At 44.4% G+C, this 21,747-nt stretch overlaps 1 protein-coding gene across 5 annotated transcripts in view; it reads right to left on the reverse strand.

Annotated features, from left to right (window-relative positions):
• The window catches only part of GGNBP2 (gametogenetin binding protein 2), a 42,843-nt gene extending 23,911 nt beyond the window's left edge, over positions 1–18,932 (reverse strand). For 2 of the 5 annotated variants that reach the window (XM_083173093.1, XM_083173092.1), the window contains exons 1-5: positions 18,687–18,929; positions 8,674–8,751; positions 7,503–7,756; positions 3,936–4,034; positions 1,688–1,801 (exon numbers count right to left, since the gene is read on the reverse strand). In XM_083173093.1, coding sequence (XP_083029219.1) covers positions 1,688–1,801; positions 3,936–4,034; positions 7,503–7,756; positions 8,674–8,751; positions 18,687–18,779 — 638 coding nt within the window. In that variant the 5' untranslated portion in view covers positions 18,780–18,929. Of the gene's footprint in view, positions 1–1,687; positions 1,802–3,935; positions 4,035–7,502; positions 7,757–8,673; positions 8,752–18,686 lie in introns of all 5 variants that reach the window. The other 3 variants (XM_083173094.1, XM_083173091.1, XM_083173090.1) reach the window with 3 other exon arrangements.
• Between the last annotated feature and the right edge of the window lie 2,815 nt (positions 18,933–21,747).

The raw sequence follows: 21,747 nt of genomic DNA on the forward strand, positions 1-21,747 counted from the left end.
TTACGAGTATCCCCAGGGGTGGGGGTAATTACATCCACTCTGGCAGAGAGGATAGCCAGCTCCCTTTGTACTCTCTGGGTCTGTGCTGCAGTAGCAGTTAACTGTGTAGTCACAGTTTCAAGCATGGTTTTTATACCTGTAGCCCAGGCTGGCTCCTGTGAGCTGTCCTGTGTGCTACTTTGCTGCCCAGTTAGTTGTGGGGGGACCCCAGTACTTTGAGGGGACATGCATGGCTCACAAGTAACCTGTGATGAAGATGCTGGCACAAACTTATCACTGCACACCATACATGTAAGTTTCCTCACCATTGTGACAAACAAACCGTCTCCCCTCACACAGCGCGCACACACACAGTGGATATGCAGTGTGAAATTAGCCAGATAAATACTATGTGTAGCCTTATCTGATCTGTACAGCTTAACAAGCCAGTGGGGTGGTGTACAGAGGATAATGGAGGAGACCAATACACCTGATAACCTTAGCTCTCCGATTAGAAGAGCTGGTAATACAGTACAGTAATCAATAACAGTACTTTACAGTGTAAGCAGGCAAGTGCACAAGTACACAAGCGCTGAAAACCTGAAGCTGTCTCTGCAAGCAGATTCCCTCTGATCCACACCGCTGAGGAGTGTCTGGAGCAGTATAATGGCGTTTCCAGCAGCCAGGGAAGAAGCAGGAAGCAGGTTTTGGCGCCCTCACAGAGCTGGTCTCACTCTGGGTAAGCTCCGCCCAGCGTAATGGCGCCGGAGCTTACCTGCGTTTTATACTGAGACTGACATTGGGGAATGTCCAAATCCTCTTTGGTAACTGCCCTGGACAAAACAGGAACTGTACCCTGTCTCAGTGTAGGCAGGGGGTTACGCGGTCCCTGTGCAGGGCACCGCCATACCGCCGCCATCTTGCCGCACAATAACCCGGGGACCCCACGGCGGGGGACCCCGGGGTAATACTCACCACTGACGTCTTCAGACTGGACTAGGGGTGTGCGGCGTGCCAGGGGTGTGCGCGCTGCAGCGCAATGCCCGCGGTAACATCACCCACTCAGGACGGTGGTCCTGTGGCAGGGACAGCTCGGTACCTTGAAGTGGCCAGCAGCTGAACCCTTCCCCTAGTCTCCCACGACGCAGGACTGCTTGTAAGTCCAAACAGCAGCCCCAAAATAATAAAGAAAATAAAACAGAAGAAAAACTCTCTGGAGCTCTTCCTGATGCGTGCTTCTCCTGAGGCACAGTTCTCAAACTGAAGCTAGAGGGAGGGGAGCAGAGGGGAGGAGCCAGTACACCCTGTATAAATTTTTATATGTGCCTGTCTCCTTCGGATAAGCTCTTTTCCCCATCGTTATGAACGACTCCCTGTATCCCATAAGAATGATAGAGAAATAAAAAATAAAAAAACATGGAGGTTTTTTTTTTTTTAATCTCACCACTGAATGGATTAAAAGAGGTACATTACAAAAAAATTCTGACCCTTAAAAACCATTAAATAATCTTCAGGTTATTATTTCCGATCTTTTGTGAACTGCACAGTGACAAAAATAACAAATGCCTATTTGCACTAGTAAATGTAAACACAAGTAACAATCTTTTATACTTAGATTTTTATGGTTACTGGGTAAAGAAATATAATGGTTACTGGGTAAAGAAATATAATTCTTAAGAAGTTGAATACAAATTGCAGAGACACTCACCTGTGCTTTCGAAGGTAGTTTTCCAAAGTTTCCAAAAGACAACTGGAATCAATTAAAACAACTTCATCGCGGCATTCCTGGGACATTACTTCCCAAATATCCATCCAGTTCCCCCTGTAGGTACATGAAAATCGTATGCATTGTCCTCATGTTTCAGACAAATATCTTCAAGACGACAAGTTGCCCATAACAAGAAATCAGATTCTACCATTTAATTAGTAGAAAGCACCTGAGAAATGATAACTAGAAGGCGTTTGCTTGCTCTTGGCAACTTCTCCCATTTCAAAGGTTTGATACATCGCTTTATATTCTCAGATTCTAGGAGTTATTGCATTTCCAGATATAAGCATCAAACTTAAGGCCCCCATCCACTAGCAAGATATCTCTCAGCAATTGGTTGTATCCAATTTCCCTACAATGTGGGCGGGACCTTTCTGGGAGGCTTGCAATTGTGATTTGGTACTGGAGTGCTTTTTTTTTTTTTTAACGTGAGATTTATCACATGCAATCTGTGATCCATCTCATCTGCGATGTACACAACTCAGGTGGGATGGGCTATTAACTTTCGCATCACCTATTCAGATGTGATTGCAATAGATATTCATGGCAACCTGTGAGATCTGCGATTGAGATGTGATCACACAGAAAGTACCTGCGATGTGACCGTTTTCATGCAATTAGTCGCAATCACAGGAGAACAGGACATATCGCAAGAGTGGATGGGGGCCTTTACATTTACAGAAGTGTGGGTTTTTACATTTACAGAAGTGTGGGTTTTTAGAAGTGAGAGATGCTGCCCATAGCATCCTATCAGATTCACCCACCCGGTTTGCATAAAGGCTGTCTACACTGCCAAGCTATCGCATCTGGTTCTAGTATAAATGATAGCTTGACTCTTGGTCGACCACTAATGGTTGACACCTTTAAATGGGCGACATAATCAAGGTCGACATTGAGAGGTCAACAAAAACATGGTCAACCGTGAAAAGGTCGACATGGGTTTTTCATGTTATCTGGTGTCTATGTCAAAGACAAAGTATAAGTGTAACGCTGGGCTCGCCATGCTTCGGGCAGTGTTCTATTCTCAACCTATTTCCACTTGGATGGTAGAATATCGGTCTAAAAAAAAACAACCCAACAACAACATTGAGTATGTCGACCATTTACCAATGTCAACATTGAGTATGTCCACCTACCCACTGTTAACCATGGGGTAGGTCGACACCTGACAGACCATCCTGACTTAGCACCTACACCCGGTTCAGAATTACAACTGAAGGGGTTCTATAGGGCAATTTTCTAATTTATCTAAAAGGCTAAGTTTTAATATACCCAATACATCCTTCTTTTCATCTTTAGTGCCCCCAACACAAGTCTTCTTTTCTCTATGTGTATTTTCAGGTCATTTCTGACTTAGGGGAGCACCTCCTATCCTTTAATATTCCCTAGCCTTCACAAGCTAACTAATTGGGATATAGGAGTCCACACTACCTACTTATTTCTAACCACGTACATTATACACTAGGTAGTGATCCAGTGCGAAATCACCATTGTTATATCTACAGACCATCCTGACTGCAAGGACTCAATCTTAAAACTGCCCACCTTCGTCAGAAAAAAAAAAAAAAAGTCCGGTTTCTGGACTACAAATATATCAAAGTAAAACGCCAGTTTTCACTACAGTTCCATGACTGTCATGACCACTGTTTGGTTTATTCACCTCTCTGCAACTCTCCACTGGGACTATACAACTACCCCCTTATGGTCTGCATCATTGCTACCCCGTAAGTAGTAAAACCTTGGGACATTAACATTGAATGTATTTTTTTTTAACCTTCTGGTCTGGGAAAGATTATTACCCAGTTTGGGACCAAACAAGCAATCCCTAGAAAGGCTGGGTGCATTGCTAAATGCCATTACATTATCAAAAGGCATAGTAATGTGCAACACATATATATATATATATATATATATATATATATATATATATATATATATATATATATATATATATATATATATATATATATATATATATATATATATATATTTTTTTTTTATATGACCCATGATCATAGACGGCCTAATTATTTAAAAGAATTCAATACAACAATACGGAACATCTATCAATACATGTTATGTTTTGTTCAAAAAATATGCAAAAAAGGACAACAGAGCATCAGCAATTATTTTAAACACATCAAGCGTCACCATATATTCAGTTTAGTCTGTGATAATTTCTACTTACCCTAAAGGCTTTGGTTTGTGTGTATCAAGAGAATGTAACTGGCACCTTTTATTCTTCTTGCTTTTTGGGATTGCTTCAATCATATTGCTCAGTTTACTCCTAGGACAAGAAATTAAGTTGATAAGTCTTCAGACAATTGTGATAACTAAATCTTTAGTTTAGAAGGCTAGACATGCCTATTAAAAATGTGATGACAGCCATTGAAAATACGGTGCCAAACATCTTATGCCAGCTCTCTACCCAAAAAGCATTAGATTTAGTAGTCAGGCAAGGTACATAAATGGAGACCATACACTATAATACCTCTCTGATGTCAGCCTCCATCTGTCATCAGGACGGTTGTCTTTTAGTTTACTTGATGCTGGCTGTGCTTCCTGCCTCTGTCAGTGTCTCCTGTCACTCAGCATTCTGTTCACAGCAAACACCAGCCAGCAGTAGTATTATAATTGGGCCTGATTCACCTTTTGTAAGCAAAGCAAAAAAAGCACACTAGGCTTAATGCCATGTTGCACTGCAGATGGTGCAGATATGACAAGTGCAGAGATATTAAAATTTGGGTGGGATATGTTTAAACTGAACTGCAGTGTAAAGATAAAGTCCAGTATTCACCCTGCACAAAAAATAAAATAAAAAAAAAATGATATATATATATATATCCAAATGGCAAAGGATAAATCAGCACTCAGGAGATGGTCATCAATTGCATATAAAATATAGTTTAGATGAAATGGATGACAGTCTCCTGAGTGCTGATTTATCTTTTGGGATTTGGACTTCCATTTGCTTGTTTCTTCTGGCACCGGGGCTGGATTTGCTGCTTTTTAGCCTGTCAGTGCCACTATCTCAGAGTCTGACCAACACATGCTGGTAGAACTCCCTCCTTAAAGTTCTGACCGATACACAAATTTCCGCTCACATTTGAGATTTAGGAGTCGTACATTGCAAATCGTTCATCTCCGTCTGCACAAGGGAGCATTGCTAGCTTCCAGCAGGCTGGACACGTCTCAGAACCCACACATCTATGATCATAGGACTGATCCTTTATCAGAATGCTTTCAAAACAACTGGTCTACTTTTGGGACCCCCTATTGCATACCGGGATATTAAAAATTTTCCTCAGGACATTTAATCCATTAGATAAGGAGAGAAAAAAAAATGGTTCATTTAGATCTTTGCAAACAAGTGTTGCTACAAGTCTGGTTACAACTGAGTGAAACAATGGTTTACATTGTATACTTGTTTCCTACAATATAATTATTTTTTTTTTAATTTATAACTGACTCTTCATGGTCTACTTCAGCAGTTCTCAAATGGGGATTCCTGACCCAAAAATGGATCCAGACCATCTCAGCTTTGGGTTGTGACTTCATGTTGCTGACAGTCAGGCTAAGGACTTCTTTGATCTCTCAGTCAGTGAGACAAGGAGTCTGAAAAATCAGTTGAATCATTTCACTGGCTTAGAGGTCTGAGGAGTCCTAAGGCAGGCGCCTTGCCATCCTCTGCCTCCCCTTGTTATCGACTGTCTCCCTACCACCCCAAAAGCCTTAACAGCAGGTATAAGCTTAAACATTCACATGAAAATTTTAAAAACCACATAGAAGGCAGGGACTCTTAAAGGAACTGGTCTCTACAATGGAGTAAGAAATTAATTAATCGCATTAGTGGTCACTTCACTTCTGCTTAGCGCCTCCACAATGTTGTCATGCATGTGCACTCTACTGACCACACACGTGTGGCAGCCATTATGCAGTAATAAAAAAATAAAATAAAAAAAAATCGCATCAAATTGCATCACATGTGATTTATCTGCTGCCATGAAACTAAACAAGTACTGTCTCACTATTGGTCACTGTATAAGGCAGGGGTCTTCAACCTTTACGACTGTGTGGGCCACATTAAAAAATTCAATGAAGCCTGAGGGCCACTAATCTCTACTGTGGTAATTAGCACAGTCCTTCATAGATAGACATCGCAGCCCCCATAAAGCACAGCCCTTTATAGATAGCACAGCCCCTGCATACATAGTTGGCACAGCTGCCCATACACATAAACCCCATCCCCAATATATAGTCAGCACCAGGACTATTTCTAGACAATTAGGGTCCCAGTGCGAACAGAAAAATATGCAGCTCCCCATACATAATATTATATTGATGAAATTGCACGCGGTGTAGACGCGCTCCCAAAAATGGGTGTGGCCTAATTCTAAGGGGCGTGGTCTAATTATAAGAGTGTGAACTAGCAGGAAAACCATTACCTGACATCTCACTTTTGCAACCTGCATGACCAGACATTGGTTACAGCAGGAATAGTTGTTGTCCTTCCACGCTTAAGTTGGCTGGCTAAAGGCCACACAGTGACATATAAACATTAAGGTCCACACAGTGACCTAGCTCGCCTCACAAATCAAGCCCAAACAATGACAGGCTACTTAAATTAATATACACGGTTTATCTGTAATGTCCATTACACATTGTGCCACACACCATAATGCCCATTACACATTATGCCACACACCATGATGCCCATTGCACCTTGTACTATAATGCCCCCAATACTCCTGCTTATACATATTATGCCCCCAGCAGTGCCTCTTATAAAATGCCACCAGTAGTGTCCCTCACAAAATGCCACCAGTAGTGTCCCTCACAAAATGCCACCAGTAGTGTCCCTCACAAAATGCCACCAGTAGTGTCCCTCACAAAATGCCACCAGAAGTGTCCCTCACAAAGTGCCCCAGTATTGCCCCCCATAGTCCGCACCACATTGCACAGCCTGCCAGCCCTCCCATAGTCAACACCACACAGCCAGGTAGCCCCCCCTCATAGTCAGCACTGCATTGCAGCCCATTCACCCCCCCCATGTTCAGCACAACATTGCAGCCAGCTCACGCCCCCCCCCCATAGTCAGCAAAGCATTGCAGCCAGCCCACCCCCCATACTCAGCACCGCGTTGCAGCCAGCCCCCCGAAGTTAGCACTGCATTTAGCCAGCTTCCCCCTTCCCTAAGAAACCTGCCTGAATCTTCTGCAATGTCACAAGATGCTCCATGTCCCTGGCAGAGGTCTCAGGAAACAACAGCTTCATCAGAGGACTGGCGGCGGCTGTCACTGCGCACTGAAAGGGCGCAGGGGGGGACAGGTGCGCGGTATCAGGAAATACACAACGCGCATGTCCGCGCACAGTCCCGACCACCCCAGCCACTGCACATCCACCTCTCCCACATGCAAAGGGGACTAGCGCGGAAGTTTTTTTTTTTTTTTTTTTTACACAGCAATGAGAGGCGGCAGGTGGAGGGCCACTCAAAACAACTCAGTGGGCCACTTGTGGCCCGCGGGCCATGGGTTGAAGACCCCTGGTATAAGGCATACCATCCCATCTAAGATATACCACTTACATAGTATTTGATTCTTTATTTTTTACCAATCTATATACTTTTATTCATTTACTTTTCTCTGCCCCAGAGTTATTAACAGTGTTTTGTGGAAGAGATCATTAAGAATTAAAAGCATCAAATCAGATGTGATAAGGTGGTTTAAAGGTTAATTAAAGCAAATTATCAACTTACCCACACACATAAAAAAGTGTGTACAACTTTGTTGCATCAGTCATGCAACTGTGTGAAAGAGTAAGTACACCCTTAGCACCCACAGAAAGAGGGTCCACTGCTGGATTTCCAGATTCCACAAGCTGAGTGAAGAGACGCTCAACACTTCTCCGACAACCAACACATGGGACGAGCTGAGACAGAGCATTAAAGACTTCTCGCGATGTTACCATCATTGCAATACTCAAATCTTGCTCTTTTAGCATTCCATGGCGCTGTGAAAAAACCACAAAGGTTAGATTGAGATCCTCACTTTGTGCTAACATCTTCACTTTTTCTTTTTTTATGAAATACAAGCACCAACGTGGATTCCGATTGGTAAATAATAAAAAAAAAAAAAAACCATATAGCGTAAATAAATGCTTCTGCAGATTACTATTATAGGAAGGTCACCAGTCAAAAGGGCAACATGAGTTTTTCACATTTTTTTTTTAAACCAGCAGAAATTCATACCCTATTATCTACTAGAGCATGGAGGGACAATACAATATTGTGCTGAGCGCAACAAGGCACCGCACAAGCATTGCAAGTGGAGCGAACCATGCAAGGGGACGAAGTACTCCAATACCATATCCATGTCGAAATTTGGGGCACACAAAAAAAATAAAAAATAAATCATGATGAACTCATGCCGACCTGTTGCTGTCTTCTGCATCCCTGGGCTGTGGTGAGGGGTTGATAGCTGGTTTATAAAGCAATATTGTCCTTTACAGTAGGGACTACAGGTCCCAACAAGCCTACCCCACATGCTGGTACTTTTAAGTACCACAGGTACCAGCAGGTACCTATAGCCCCTCTTTAAAGGAAATATTAATATTAAAGTAAAAACACAAGCACGTGCTAATTGGGGACCAGGACTGGCAGGACCAGATTTTAAGCTTAACACCGTGAGGCGCCTACACACTGTGTAAACACATACGTCGAAATGTATGTGTTCACCTTAAGATCCGGTCATGCTGCCATCCGCTAAACCGCAATTTGTAGACGCAGCCTACATTGCGCTAGTGTTGCTAAAATGACAAAGTACAGTGCCGTTCAAATATACGGAGCATATTTTCTATTCACTATGCCAACCTATCAGTCCACTTCAAACACATTGCGGAGGACAGCAGATTCATTGAAATATCAGTACCTGTATAAACTGCTTCAGTTGCAAGGCGTCAATCTGTTTATCAAGTGTCAACATGTTGTCCGAAAACTCCATCACCATCTGAAAATTAAGTTAATGGATATCTGGATTAGTTTCCATACAGACTTACAGTACATACGTTAAATATTTTATTAATAAATAAAAACATACAGGAGGTACATCCTTCCTCATCTATCCTCTGTACAGAATTAAAGCTTCCAGATCCCATTTGACCGTCAACACCAAACTTTATTCTGCTCTCCAAAATGGGTTTTGTTCGCACTGCTATGCCAACTTTGCCGATTAAAATAAATATGCATATTTACTATAGCATTTGTTTGCAGAAACATCTGCATTCACATACAAAATAAGTGGTTTTTCCAAGTTGTGGGGTGCTCAGTCCTGTATAAACTAGCTAGGCTTTCAAGGCTATAGTGGGCAGTAAATTTATTCCCAGGCAAATAAAGGGCAGACAAGATGGCCAAAGGATTCCCATCAGCCACCAATTTAAATATGTTTTTTCTACATTTGGATTTCCTGTTGAAGCTTGCTCCAAGCCAAACAAAAAGCAGTCCAACCCTAACATTAGGTGGTGACTTTAGGCTGTGAACATACTGTATTTTGGCAAACTGACTACACAGATTGTCCAAATTTCCCAACACAGCAAGCTGGAAAAATTCATTACACTGCAGTGTTTATATTATTTGTATAAACATTGAGGCATGTACAATTATTATTGCATATATAAGAATAAATAATAATAAATAAAATGTTTTACTTCTACTTGCACATAATTATACAATGCACACTCACCTTTTTCCTCATGATCAATAAACAAATCTTAACATTAGAAACAATGAAACCATAAGACCATTATTCAACCTGGCAGGGGATGTTTAGAGCATCCCAAAAATGCGGTAAAAACCCGATAACGGGGTTTTTACCGCATTTTTAGTTTAGAGAATCTCCCCCTTAGGCTGATTCCATGGATAGTTTGTATTATTTTGAAAGGTTTGTAAAATACAACGCTCAACAAAAGTAGAAATAAGTCAAGGGAGAAAAGATACACTACAATATTCAACACAAGTTTTTGTGGTAAATGTCCACTACAACTTGCTACATATCATTGAAGAGAATAGGCTCATGAGATGCATTCACCAAAAGCGGAATAGTTTAAAGTTAGTATAGCATGACACAGTATCGGTTTCTAGAACAGCCTTAACATGATGAATGGACTTCATTTTGTAATCGTCAGTACTCTTGAAGAATTGGTGCTGTTCGAAGTGAATTTTTTTGTACTTAAGGCTGTGTGCCTAGGCACCCTGGGGTGCCTCAGGACACTTGCAGGGGTGCCTTGGGCTGGTGGACCAGGATCAATTCATATTATTTATGGTCAATGTACCAGGCAAAACCAGTGCTTGTGGCTGCCAATCATAATATATGTGGACAAACAGAAGCAAATCCTGTCCCTCACCAGAGAACTGACAAACACAATGCACTTAATTTTTTCTGAATTTCTCGATAAGAAGCATTTGGCCTAGGGGTGCCTTGAAAATATTTTGATGCTCTAGGGCGCCGTGATTCAAAAAAGTTTGGGAACCCCTGTCCTAGGGACAAGTTGGACCTGATTTCCCCTGCAGCTCCCCAGGAGGGGGACACACGATTAGGCAGTTGATATGCCAAGTTTTGCATATGATAAATCACATGTGATTTATCATATGCAACTCCCAGGGAGCTGCAGGGAAGAGTTGGGCAGGGTGAGCTGGCAAATAGTCAGCAGGCGGGGGGACGTCGGTGAGCCGGGCATGGGGAGAGGCTGGCAGGGGCAGCGGACACATAGGCAGCGGGCGGGGGGAAGCCAGTGAACCAGCGAGGGGAAAGGGTCACGAGCTGGGAAGGAGGATCAGGCAGCCGCAAGGAAGAAAAACCCCAATACAAACGTATGGGCAGCCAGTGATTGGCTGAGAGCTGAAATAGCTGCCACTATCTCTGGGTGTCTCCGGAGGCCAAAAAAGCTACACATGGGGCTTCAACAGCAGCCCCCCAGAAGCATGCCCAACTTTTATGACTATTTAAAACACACTGGGCTCATTAAAATTGCAGTGTCCCCCAGCCTAGAGAGAGAAGTAAACATTAATACTGCAATTGGACTGAGCTGTAGTGCAATATAAATATTGTGGTAAGATTTTGTGAGAATATTGCACCTTATTCAGAGCTGGACACAAACGTGCTCTAAAAAGGAGCATGTATTTGCATACTGACCATCACTTAAGATGGGGCAATATGCAAAGGTTTTTTCTGGGGCAGGTCGCAGCACTGGGCGCAAGAAAAACAGGGGGGGGGGGGGGGTATGGGCATAAAGAAATAATGGGAGCACAATCAGAGAAACAACTGATTTTAAAAGTCACACAAAGGGTGACCAAACCGCATTTGAATTGCCCTTTTGGTGAGTTCTTTGTTTTTTTAGTACCAGTAATCAATGTGCACAGAGCTATTCAATTATTTTTTGGGCCCTATTATTGATCAAGATGATGACACCCAAATGCACTGGGTTTAGCCACTTGAAGTGGCTAAACCCATCTAAAAGTGCTGGGTGACACAAGGAAAATGCAGTTTGGGTGCTCAAAGGTTACAACATTTGTGTGCCAGAAAGCAATTGGTGTGGTTTCACAGATTGCAGCCAACTGCAAATTGATAGTCCAATATCAATGTTACTTATAGCAGGGTCAGAGAAGACACGATCCAGAACCTTCCAAGTAACAAAGTTTCAGAGTTTTGCAAGCCATGCAAGACTACAGGACCATACTGCAATGCATGCCTGCTGCATTTACATTCAAACACTTCATGCATCAGTCACAGGGAGTCTCAAGGTAGACATTAGATAGAACTACTGTAAAAATAAATATGCAAGTTGAGACTGAAAAAAAAAAAAAATAAAAAAAAAAAAAGTCTCACTACACTTAAGACCTGGCCGATAGTGTTCTATGTACACTAAAGGTGCCCATACACTAGTAAGATTTATCTGCAGATCTGGCTGGTTGGAACAAAAACATGGTTATGGATGAGTGACAGTTTGTCAGTTTTCCAGCATTTCCAAGCAAATGGTCAACTGTCATTTGCTCTCATCCATAACCAGGTTTTTGTCCCAACCAGACAGATCTGCAGATAAATCTGCGTTTGTCAGTTTTCCAGCATTTCCAAGCAAATGGTCAACTGTCATTTGCTCTCATCCATAACCAGGTTTTTGTCCCAACCAGACAGATCTGCAGATAAATCTGCGTGTGTATGGCCACCTTAAGAGCTATGCAATACTTCAAAAGAGGAACGTTGATTCTCAATAAAGTAGTGTTTATTATCAATTAATAAATCAAAAATCTAGCCAGATACAGGATATATAAGAATATAATCATTAGGGAGAAATCACAGGACCAGATTGATCGGAGAGTACATGGCTCCTGCAGACTTGGAAGCAGCAGCAATACACTAGTATGGTAATGCAGCAAGACATATGCAATCAGGAGGCAATTACTTAGATCACAAGTGATCCATGCCGTGTCCTATGATGCAGCATCAAATCTACCATGTGTGTGACCCATAGGATTTCGTAAGTCAGCCACAGTTCCTATCAAGAAGCCAGGAAATCTACATCTTCAATGCTGCCTCATTTCCCAAATAAAAGCAGACTGTCAATCACTGAAAAGGTGTAGCTGCTGCGTGTTCAATGACACATGGTCACCAAAGTCATCAACAGTTATGTAGACTAAAGGCCTGATTCATAGGGACATGATAGATGTTCCCAGAGTTAAGCTGTTTGCTACTGTGCATGTGGTAAAAGTCCTGTAAAAACTTTACTGTGCAAGCGCAGACCCAAGTGTCCACTGGCATTTGCAAACAATTCATTTCAGGGAGGAGACTTGGAGGTGACCTAAAGGGAGCAAAAAAGGTCCATTTCATGGGCATGCTATAGGAGCGTCACAGGGAAGCACTGCTTCCAAGTACAAATCCACTGTAAAGCGGGGGCAATTTCAGCATGAAAATCGCTGAGCGACCATATTGCCAGCGATTGGAGTGTGCACCGGCGATAAATCACGCGCGCTCCCAATCTCAGCCCCTAATAGTCGCTGGTCGGAGGAGCTTGCTCCACCAACTTCCCCCGTCTCTTCTCCCAGCAGTGTGTCATTTTCATCAGCGACCATCTCTGTTCACTTATGAAAACGGGATACTGAGAAATATATTGCCAGCGATCATATTGCTCCGTGTGTACGCACCATTACAGAGATCAGGTGTATTTGGTTTTCAGGGAAGTAGCACATGCCTGCCTTAATTGTTCATGGTGCGATCGATGTTGGAAGTATTTACAGACCACGGAGCCTGAAAGTGGGCATCTCAAGTACTTGTGCAATGCTGATTATTACGCTTATTATAGAATCAGAATCAACTTTATTGGCCATGTATGCTTGCATATACTAGGAATTTGGTTTGGATTGCTGTGCAACAGCCAGTTAGGTAGAGATAAAACAGTGACAGATATATAAACACATACAGGTATATATATGCTAGATGTACCCTGAGGGGGTGCTCTGGAGCGCTGCCCGCAGTCCTCTCCACTCGACGCTCCTTTCACCTGCCTCCTTCCTTCACTTTCTCCCTCTCCTACCCTGCCTCCGCCATGCTGCTCCAGAGGCCGGGGGTGGTGGAGCTCTGTAGACGGGAGAACGGAGCTCCACGTGCATGTGAATATCCCCGGCCTCCGCCGGGATATAGTCAGGTTCAGCTGCATAATGGGCATGATGCGAAACATTCCGTTTTAGCATTGATATGGGTAACTTTTTGCACATTTCAGCTCGCCACCCCTAAAGGGTGCAAGTTAAAATGCTTGCTCCAGGAGCTAAATGTGACCAACAGGAGCAGCAAATGAATAATCAGTGGCGCATGAGCCATATCGGCTGGTGCTAACAATTGATTCCCCAATTTTAGAGGAAGTTTGATAAAAAAATAAAAATAATATTTTCCAGTATATATTTATAACTGTCCAAACATGCAATACATTCTATATTGAAATTTCAACATTTACAAGCAACGTCAATAAATGGGGAAGCGGTCATCTATTAGAATGAACTTAGGTCTACAGTCATTAGGTCGACCCCACTAGGTCAACTGGCAGGAAGGTCGACCTGACTTAAGGTCGACATGGGCCAAGGTCGACCTGACTTAAGGTCGAATTTGCATAAAGGTCGACTGGTCATAAGGTCGACATAGGGTTTTTCACTGTTTTTTGAGCCAACAGGCGGTATTTCATGCCCTACCATCCACTAGGGCGTGGAGGAGGTTATTAAAGCTGTGGCGAGCGAAGCGAGCCACCGCACCCGAAGCATTGTGAGCGAAGCGAGGGTACGATTCTCATTGCCAACTGTGTCCATGTCGACTGTCGACATACGGATCAAAAAACAGTGAAAACCCATGTCGACCTTATGACCAGTCGACCTTTATGCAAATTCGACCTTAAGTCACGTCGACCTTGGCCCATGTCGACCTTAAATCAGGCCGACCTTCCTGCCTGTCGACCTAGTGGGGTCGACCTAATGACTGTAGACCTAAGTTCATTCTGACAGATGTACGGATTCCAATAAATGTTAGTTGCTTAGCATTGGAATAAATGGTAAAAAACAAAAATAAGTCAAACTTACAGAAAGGGCATTTAAATATGTGCCAGCTGAGAACACACAGGGATATATGTATTATAGTGGCGCTTATCACGCCACTAACACTTCCTGCTTCGCCTCATTAACAAGGTGAAGCAGAAGGGGAGACAGACAAGATGTATTAACATATTGCCCTCCTAGAGACAGCGCCTCAGTTCACACTGACATGCGGTCTCTTTACTCACGGGAGATCTCCTGCACAGCCTGGAGCCAGAAGCAGGAACAGCGCTGTCCGTGCTGTGGGGATAGGGCATCACCACCTGCAGCTGTCGAAGTTGATAGCAGTAGGAGGCAGAACGGTCAGTGATGCTGACCATTCATAGATTTGTCCTGCAGATCAGCCTGCTATCATTTAGGCTCCCCTGTCATTTAGCCCACCCCAGCTGCTTCTTACATGGGGTGAAAAGCAGTATCAGTGCAAATAACGTGTGCTGATACCGCTTTCCCCCCATAATAGCAGATTATATCCCTCAGTGAATACACCCAATATGGTCACACTTTAAGGCAGTGGGTAAGGCAGTGGGGATTTCAACTAAAGGTGTTCGCTACCCCATAGGGCAGTATTCAATTCGAGTCAGAAGCTGCTGTTTGCCTGAAAACGGCAGTTTCAGACTTTTTTTAGTCTAATCCATGATTCGCCCTATTCAATTTTTTTCCGACAGGTCGGAATGCTGCGACCTGTCAGAAAACAGGTGGATTGGCTGAATAGCAGTCAATACACGTGCTTTCATCGGAAACAGGGCCAAATTCAACAGGTTTTGGACCGTTTCCAACAATCCGACTCTTAAAGTCGGATTTAGGAAATGAGGCGGGAAGGGCAGTGTTGGGTGAGAAGCAGCAACGAGGAGGCTGTAGTGCCAGGGCTCTAAGCTGCGCTCACCTTATAGCTCTTTCCGCTGCCGGCTCATTCATACACCGGGAACCCCGTGCTCCCCTAGCTCCTGGATGTAGGGGGCAGTGGAAAGCACAAGGCTGCCTGACCCCCGTGCCTGGTATGGGCAGCTCCCTGGCTATCTAACCTCTGGAAGCAGACACCAGGAACAGTCAAATCCGACAGTCGGATTTGACCGCTCATTAAATAGGGCATGTTGGATCCATTCGGACAAATGCATGTCTGAATAGATCCGACTCTAATTGAATACTGCCCTTAGGGTGTGTGCGCGCATCACTGGGTTGAAGGAGGAACATCCGGCTGCTGTTGATGACATTTAAACACCATAGCAACTCGTCCTTGTTGCCAGCAATTAAAATCCACCCTTAATATCAAATGGAAATTAGGGTTATTGGGAAACTAGGTGAATGGAATACAATTCACTGCGATGGATGTAATTTGCTGCTCCTAAATGCCAATATTTTGATACACAAACCCATTGTTGGATATGGTGAAAGGTCACTCAGAAAAGGGCTTCTAAGCAAATTTCTTCCAAACATGTCTAGTGCAGCGGTGGCCAACCTGTGGCTCTTTCTTTATTCACACGTGCCTCCCAATACTGACAGCCTCTGCGTATCCTTCCTTTTGAGCAGTGTACCTGGTAGTGGGGATTATTCAGACCTGATCACTGGCAGTACGCATGCCTGAGGCTATCTTGCGATAAAATCCAATGTCTTTTTTAACCGCTGGAAAGAAAACTGGTACTGTGGGGGTTATTTAGACCTGATTGCTGGGCTGCAATTTTGCAGGCCGTGCGATCAAACAACTGTGTATCATACGCAAGGCCACCCAGTAATAAAATCCTGCAACTTTTTTTAATCGCAAGCCATAAGCAAGATGATTGACAGGAAGTCGGCGTTTGTGGTGGCCACCCGGCATTTTCTGTGAGCGTCTGGGAAAACGCAGGCATACCCAACCATTTTCAAGGAGGGTGTGTGACATCAGCTCTGTCCACTATCAGCCTGTTTCTATCGCACTGGCCAAGTAAGTCCTGGGCTACGCAGACTGCACATACTGGGGAAATCATTCGATGGTCCACGGCTGCAAATGGATTTGCAGCTAATCACAGGGCTGCAATATTTTTTTGCTGGCTTTCACTCTGACTGGGTGGCTCTACAAATTAGCAGCCAAGCTTTCAAGTCTCAATTACCCCGTGTGCTGAATGGTTGGGGTGAGCAACACAACGGTGTGCCCCATCTTTACCCTCCAGTGTCATAAAACTAGCAGCCGTGAATATCAGCAAAACACGGCATGCAGCAATCTCCCATTTATAGCTTTTGTCCGCCTGCCAGGTGTACCATGTAATTAGTTGGTTCCTGTGACTAGTTCCATTTTAAGAGGCTTCTGGAGGTCCTAAAGGCCCATACACACTGGGCAACTGAGCTAAATGTCGCTCAAAACAGCAGGTTTGAGCGGCTTTCAGCTCAAAGCCCCCAGTGTGTATGGCCCGGCGGTGAACGCTGCTGCGCGCTCCCGCAAAACATTGCCGGGAAAGCCGTTCATCTGCTGGTTATACCAGCAGATGAGCGGCTTTCAGGATGCCTTTGCATAGCGCTACGCTATGCAACGCCGTCCTCCACGGGCACTGGGAAAGCCGCTTGCTATCATCGCTGTCCATACACACTGGGCATAGTCACCCAGTGTGTATGGACCTTTATACGGCCTACACACATGCCGATATTAAGGCATTTTCTAAGCGATTTTGCTTAGTTTGGCAAAGTCGCTTAGCAAATGCCCTCACATCGGTGTATGTGTGCGGGCTATATCGGCAGCAGTGCGCATCCCCGCGCGTCTTTATCGCTGGCCGAGATTGTTGGACAGTGTCCATCAATCTCGGCATCGGCAGGGCGCTGTCTGCTCGCTTAGCACACAGAGCTGACAGCTCGCTCTGTGTGCTATGCGATAGCGGCGCAGCACAGCCCAACCTAGCATAGCTAAGTAGCCCTGCACACATCGCTATGTGTGTAGGGCCCATAAGACTTATAACACTGCAGTGATTTCTGACTATACTGAGCTCATTACGATTAAGGGGACAGAAACACATGAAGGGCTGCATTGACAATATGAAGGGCTGCTATAATGGATTCAGTATTGAATCCCGGCGGTCGGGATCCCGGCGTTCAGAATCCCGACAGCCGAAATGCCGACAAGGGGGGGACGTGGATCGCCCCCCCTTGCGGGCTCGCTGCGCTCGCCACGCAGCGGGCACGGTGCCTCGCTACGCTCGGCACACTAATTTATTCTCCCTCCAGGGGTGTCGTGGACACCCCAGGAGGGAGAATGTGTCGGCATTTCGGCGGTCGGGATTCCGGCGTCGGGATTCTGAACGCCGGGATTTTAACTGCATCCCGCTATAATGACACATGTGGTTGGTCTATTGCTGGAACTGATGTTTACTATGGGAATCTTCCCCTTTCGATTTATTTTATTTTGGACATGGCCTTTTCAGTGTATTTTATACCAGGGGCATGGCCTAGCGGACGATTTTTGGCACACGAATCATGTTGTCTTTTAAGCATCGCTAAACATATTTTTTGTCACTTGGTCTCTGACTGGTTGGCCACCCCTGGTCTAGTGTGTACACTTAATATTGTTAACGATGAGGGATATCTACAGAACATGCAGGTCAATTTGGCTCTATAACTTAACAACCCGCACGTTCAGCAGGTCCCAGTGACATCACACTGAAGATATCACTTACCGATATCAATCGGTATGCATGCACAATATTGGGAGCCCAGGCCGATATTGTTAAGTATATCAGCCGTGGCCCCTATCATTAGTGTGTATGAGGCTTAAGTTTGGACTTTCATTTGCAATGTCAAAATTACCGTAAGTAGGCATTAAGGAATGTAGCAGCCAGGAATTGTGGTGAGAACATACAACACATCACGCATATGCAAATTCCCTTTTAGGTGAGGAACTATTACTATTTAAAACATAAACAGTTGAACATTAGCAAAGTACATCCTGCTGAAATGGATGACTCCATGTACAAACTGCTTCATAAAGCTGATGTTTAAGGAAATAAAATAATCTTAAATCCGCGCACATAAAAATTAAGAACACTACATTTAAATGTGTTTTGAGATTAGGCTGCAGAGAGAGTTAGAGAGACGGTTCACTGCAAAAATGGCATACTGGTTCTGTCCTACAAACTAGCGAGAGGACAATAACTGCCTGCAGCGGAGCGAGAGCCGCCATATAGTGCGGGAACAGCGGGCTGTGGCCTAGCTCCTAGTGTGAGGCCTCCTGTCAGGAAATAAACTGGCCGGGAAGCTCAGGCCCGCCCGCAGCCCTGCCCTCCCTTCCCAGCCTCTGCCTCAGTGTCAGGTCAGGAAAGGCGGCAGCCCTGCACGGAGCGGAGGGACAGGGACGCTCACCGTTAGCGTGTCGTCAATGTACAGCGGGATCTGCCGCCTATCAAAGGGAAATTCCTCCTCTCCGTCCCTGCACACGGCCACCAGACGCGCCATCTCCGCCACTGCTCGCAGCGCTGCTGCTGGAACTCAGTCACAAGCGGACAGTGTCGTACATAGCAAACGGACCCCGCCCTCAGCTCCTGGATGACGATATGAGCCGGTCCGTATCAGCAGATTCCATGTACGCCGCACTGTGCACGTCCTCAGCAGAGGAACGAGGTACGGCACTTTGCGAGCAGCGTGACCTAACAGAAACTGCAACTACTGTACGTATTAAACAGCGCTAATACCTGATTATCTTATTCGGTTTTAGGGATCACGCTCCATGTCGAATCAGCGATAATAAAACTATGGGTTTTTTTGAAAGAGAAAACTTTATTGCTATGATTTTTGTTTAAACAGACAGAGAGTAACTGGAATTTTATACTGTGAAACTTGTTTTGTTACAATCCTACAGACCTGATTTCTTCAGTGCTGTCTCTCATTGTTCATTTACAGTACATATTACTCAGAGACAGAGTGGGTCTTGGCTCTGATTGTTCCTCTGCGTGTTCGCACAGGGGACGGACGTTGAAGCCCTGCATATGCGCATGTGCAGGGCTTCTGTGCGGGCGCCTTCGAAGATTTGCATAGTCTCCATGGCACTTGCACCAGAGGGGGGTAACAGAGGGGGGTAGGGGGCGTTTGCATGCAAATGCCCTGTTTTTCCTGAGTGTACCCATTAAAACGCTGGGTGCACCCAGGAAAATGATGGGTGTCCCCATGCAAATGCAGACAGCAACCTGCCTGCCGGGGGTGGGCGGCTAATGCTACCCATACCTGTGCGATAGCATTTAACACGATATCGGGTTTGATTTTCCTTGAAGTTCACCTTTCGATAAATCGCATCAAAAATGCTTTTTTTGGCATACAATTGTGCATACAATCATGCGATTTATCAAATGCCCCTTGCGATAAAAAAATTGGTCGATAAAATGCGATTGCATCAAATGCTGTAAAAAACACCAGATTATTGAGTAGATATTGAAAAATGTAAATAGAGGGCTGGGCTATCTGGGGGATATATAAACAGACAGCCATTTTAACTCCTTGCACTGTTTGCTTTGTGAATAGAGAAGTTTGGTTTATACTTACTGTTCGGTCTACATTGCTAGCTGGCATTACAAAGTGCTTCTATCCTGCTGTGTGTAGAGATGGATTCTGCTCGCTTTCAGGCTCAGTTGTGCTACAGGGTGCTCAAGGTGAGGGGAGACAGGGAGAGAGCACAGCTCAGGAGGAGAGAGAGGACCTGCTGGATGAGGGCCTGGTTGCTGCAAAGGTCTAATTGCTCCTACATGCCCCTCCTGGCTCATATATGCCAAAGTAATCCTGATGATTTCTGCAACTTCCTGTGTAAGGATGGCGAGACCTTCCAGAAGTTGCTGGTTCTCGTGACCCCCCTATATTGAGAAGCTGGAGACCAGATGGCGGGTCCCTGTCTCTGCTCAGGAGAGGCTTGTGGCTACCTTGCGGTACCTGGCTACTGGGCAGTCATTTGAGGACCTCAAGTGTGGGACACGCATCTCTGTGCAGGCTTTGGAACACATCATCCCTGAAACCTGCAAGGCGCTTCAGTACAAGTATTGTAAGGTAAGAAAATCAGACCACACATTGCTTGCCATTTTAAAAAAGTATTATTTTTAAATTGCATTTTGTAGACCATTTTTTATTTTTAATTTTAAAACATCACTTTCTTATAAATATGTGGCCAACATAGCTGAACTTTAGCAAACAATATAACAACAGATGTGGTGCATTCTGCTACTATGACATTGAGTGGCCCCGCAGACATGCAGCTTGAGGTAGGAAAATGTGTCCCCAATACATCAACCTGTCCTTTGCTGCATGTGTGCATTGTGGCCCTCGTGGTGGGGACACTCAAATACATAGTAGCAGAATGCAGCACATCTGCTGCAATATATAAGAGCATGTATTTGTGAACCATATAGAAATGGTATATATTTTAAAGAATATTTTTTTTCAAAATATGCGGTCAACAAGGCCGAACTTTTTCAATCACTATAGTATTGTTTTTTAAATGTGAATATTCCTCGTAAAACTAGTGCACTATGATGTACATGTTTTTGTAGTGACTTTGCTTTCAGGGGTGCAATGCACACATACGGCTTGGGGTAGGAAGATGGGTCCCCGATACCATCTACCTGCCCCGCGCTGTATGTGTGCATTGTCCACCTGAAAGCAATGTCACTGAAATGCCATATATCACAGTGCAGCAGATCTATCTATATACCAAGTGCAACATCAATTCAAATTATCAACAGATGTGCATTCTGCTGCTATGGCGTTGAGTGTCGCCTCTTTCAGAGGCACAATGCACACATGCAGCTTGGGATAGGAAGATGGGTCCCAAATACCATCATCTACCTGCCCCTCGCTGCATGTGTGCATTGTCCACCTGAAAGTGTGGACACTCAACATCATAGTAGCAGAATGCAGCACATCTGCTGCAATATTTCAGGGCATGCATACATTTGTGAAGCCAAAAATAGATCTCTTAAAATAAATTTGCTTTTGATAAATATACGGCCAACATGGCCAAACTTTTACAAACTTTACAACAGTATTACTTTAAATAGGGAATTCTGGTGCTGTAGACTTTATTAAAATCACCCTAAATTTAAAAGACTTGTCTCCTCCACCTCCTGCTGATCTTTGTCTGCTATCAATGAGGTATAAATTTGCAGAGGGGATGGTGGATATGTAGCTGTCTTGGGGAGGGTAGGTGAATCGGGGAGTATATTGTAATTTAGGAGGAGACTGCAGAGTGTTGGAAGGGTGGGTGGATGGGTGGGTGGATGGGGGTGAGTGTTGACAGTCACAGGTAGGGTGGTTGTTTTTGAAGAGGGGTCTGAGAAGGAGGTTGGTAAGTAGATTCCGGTGATTGTGCATAACCAGAAAGGTAGATGAGGATGGGTACTGGTGGAAGGGTAGGTAGCAGGTGGTGAGTTGTAGGTAAAAGGGA

The sequence above is a fragment of the Crinia signifera genome, chromosome 2 (assembly GCF_055691185.1).
Source record: "Crinia signifera chromosome 2, ASM5569118v1, whole genome shotgun sequence".
NCBI lineage: Eukaryota > Metazoa > Chordata > Amphibia > Anura > Myobatrachidae > Crinia > Crinia signifera.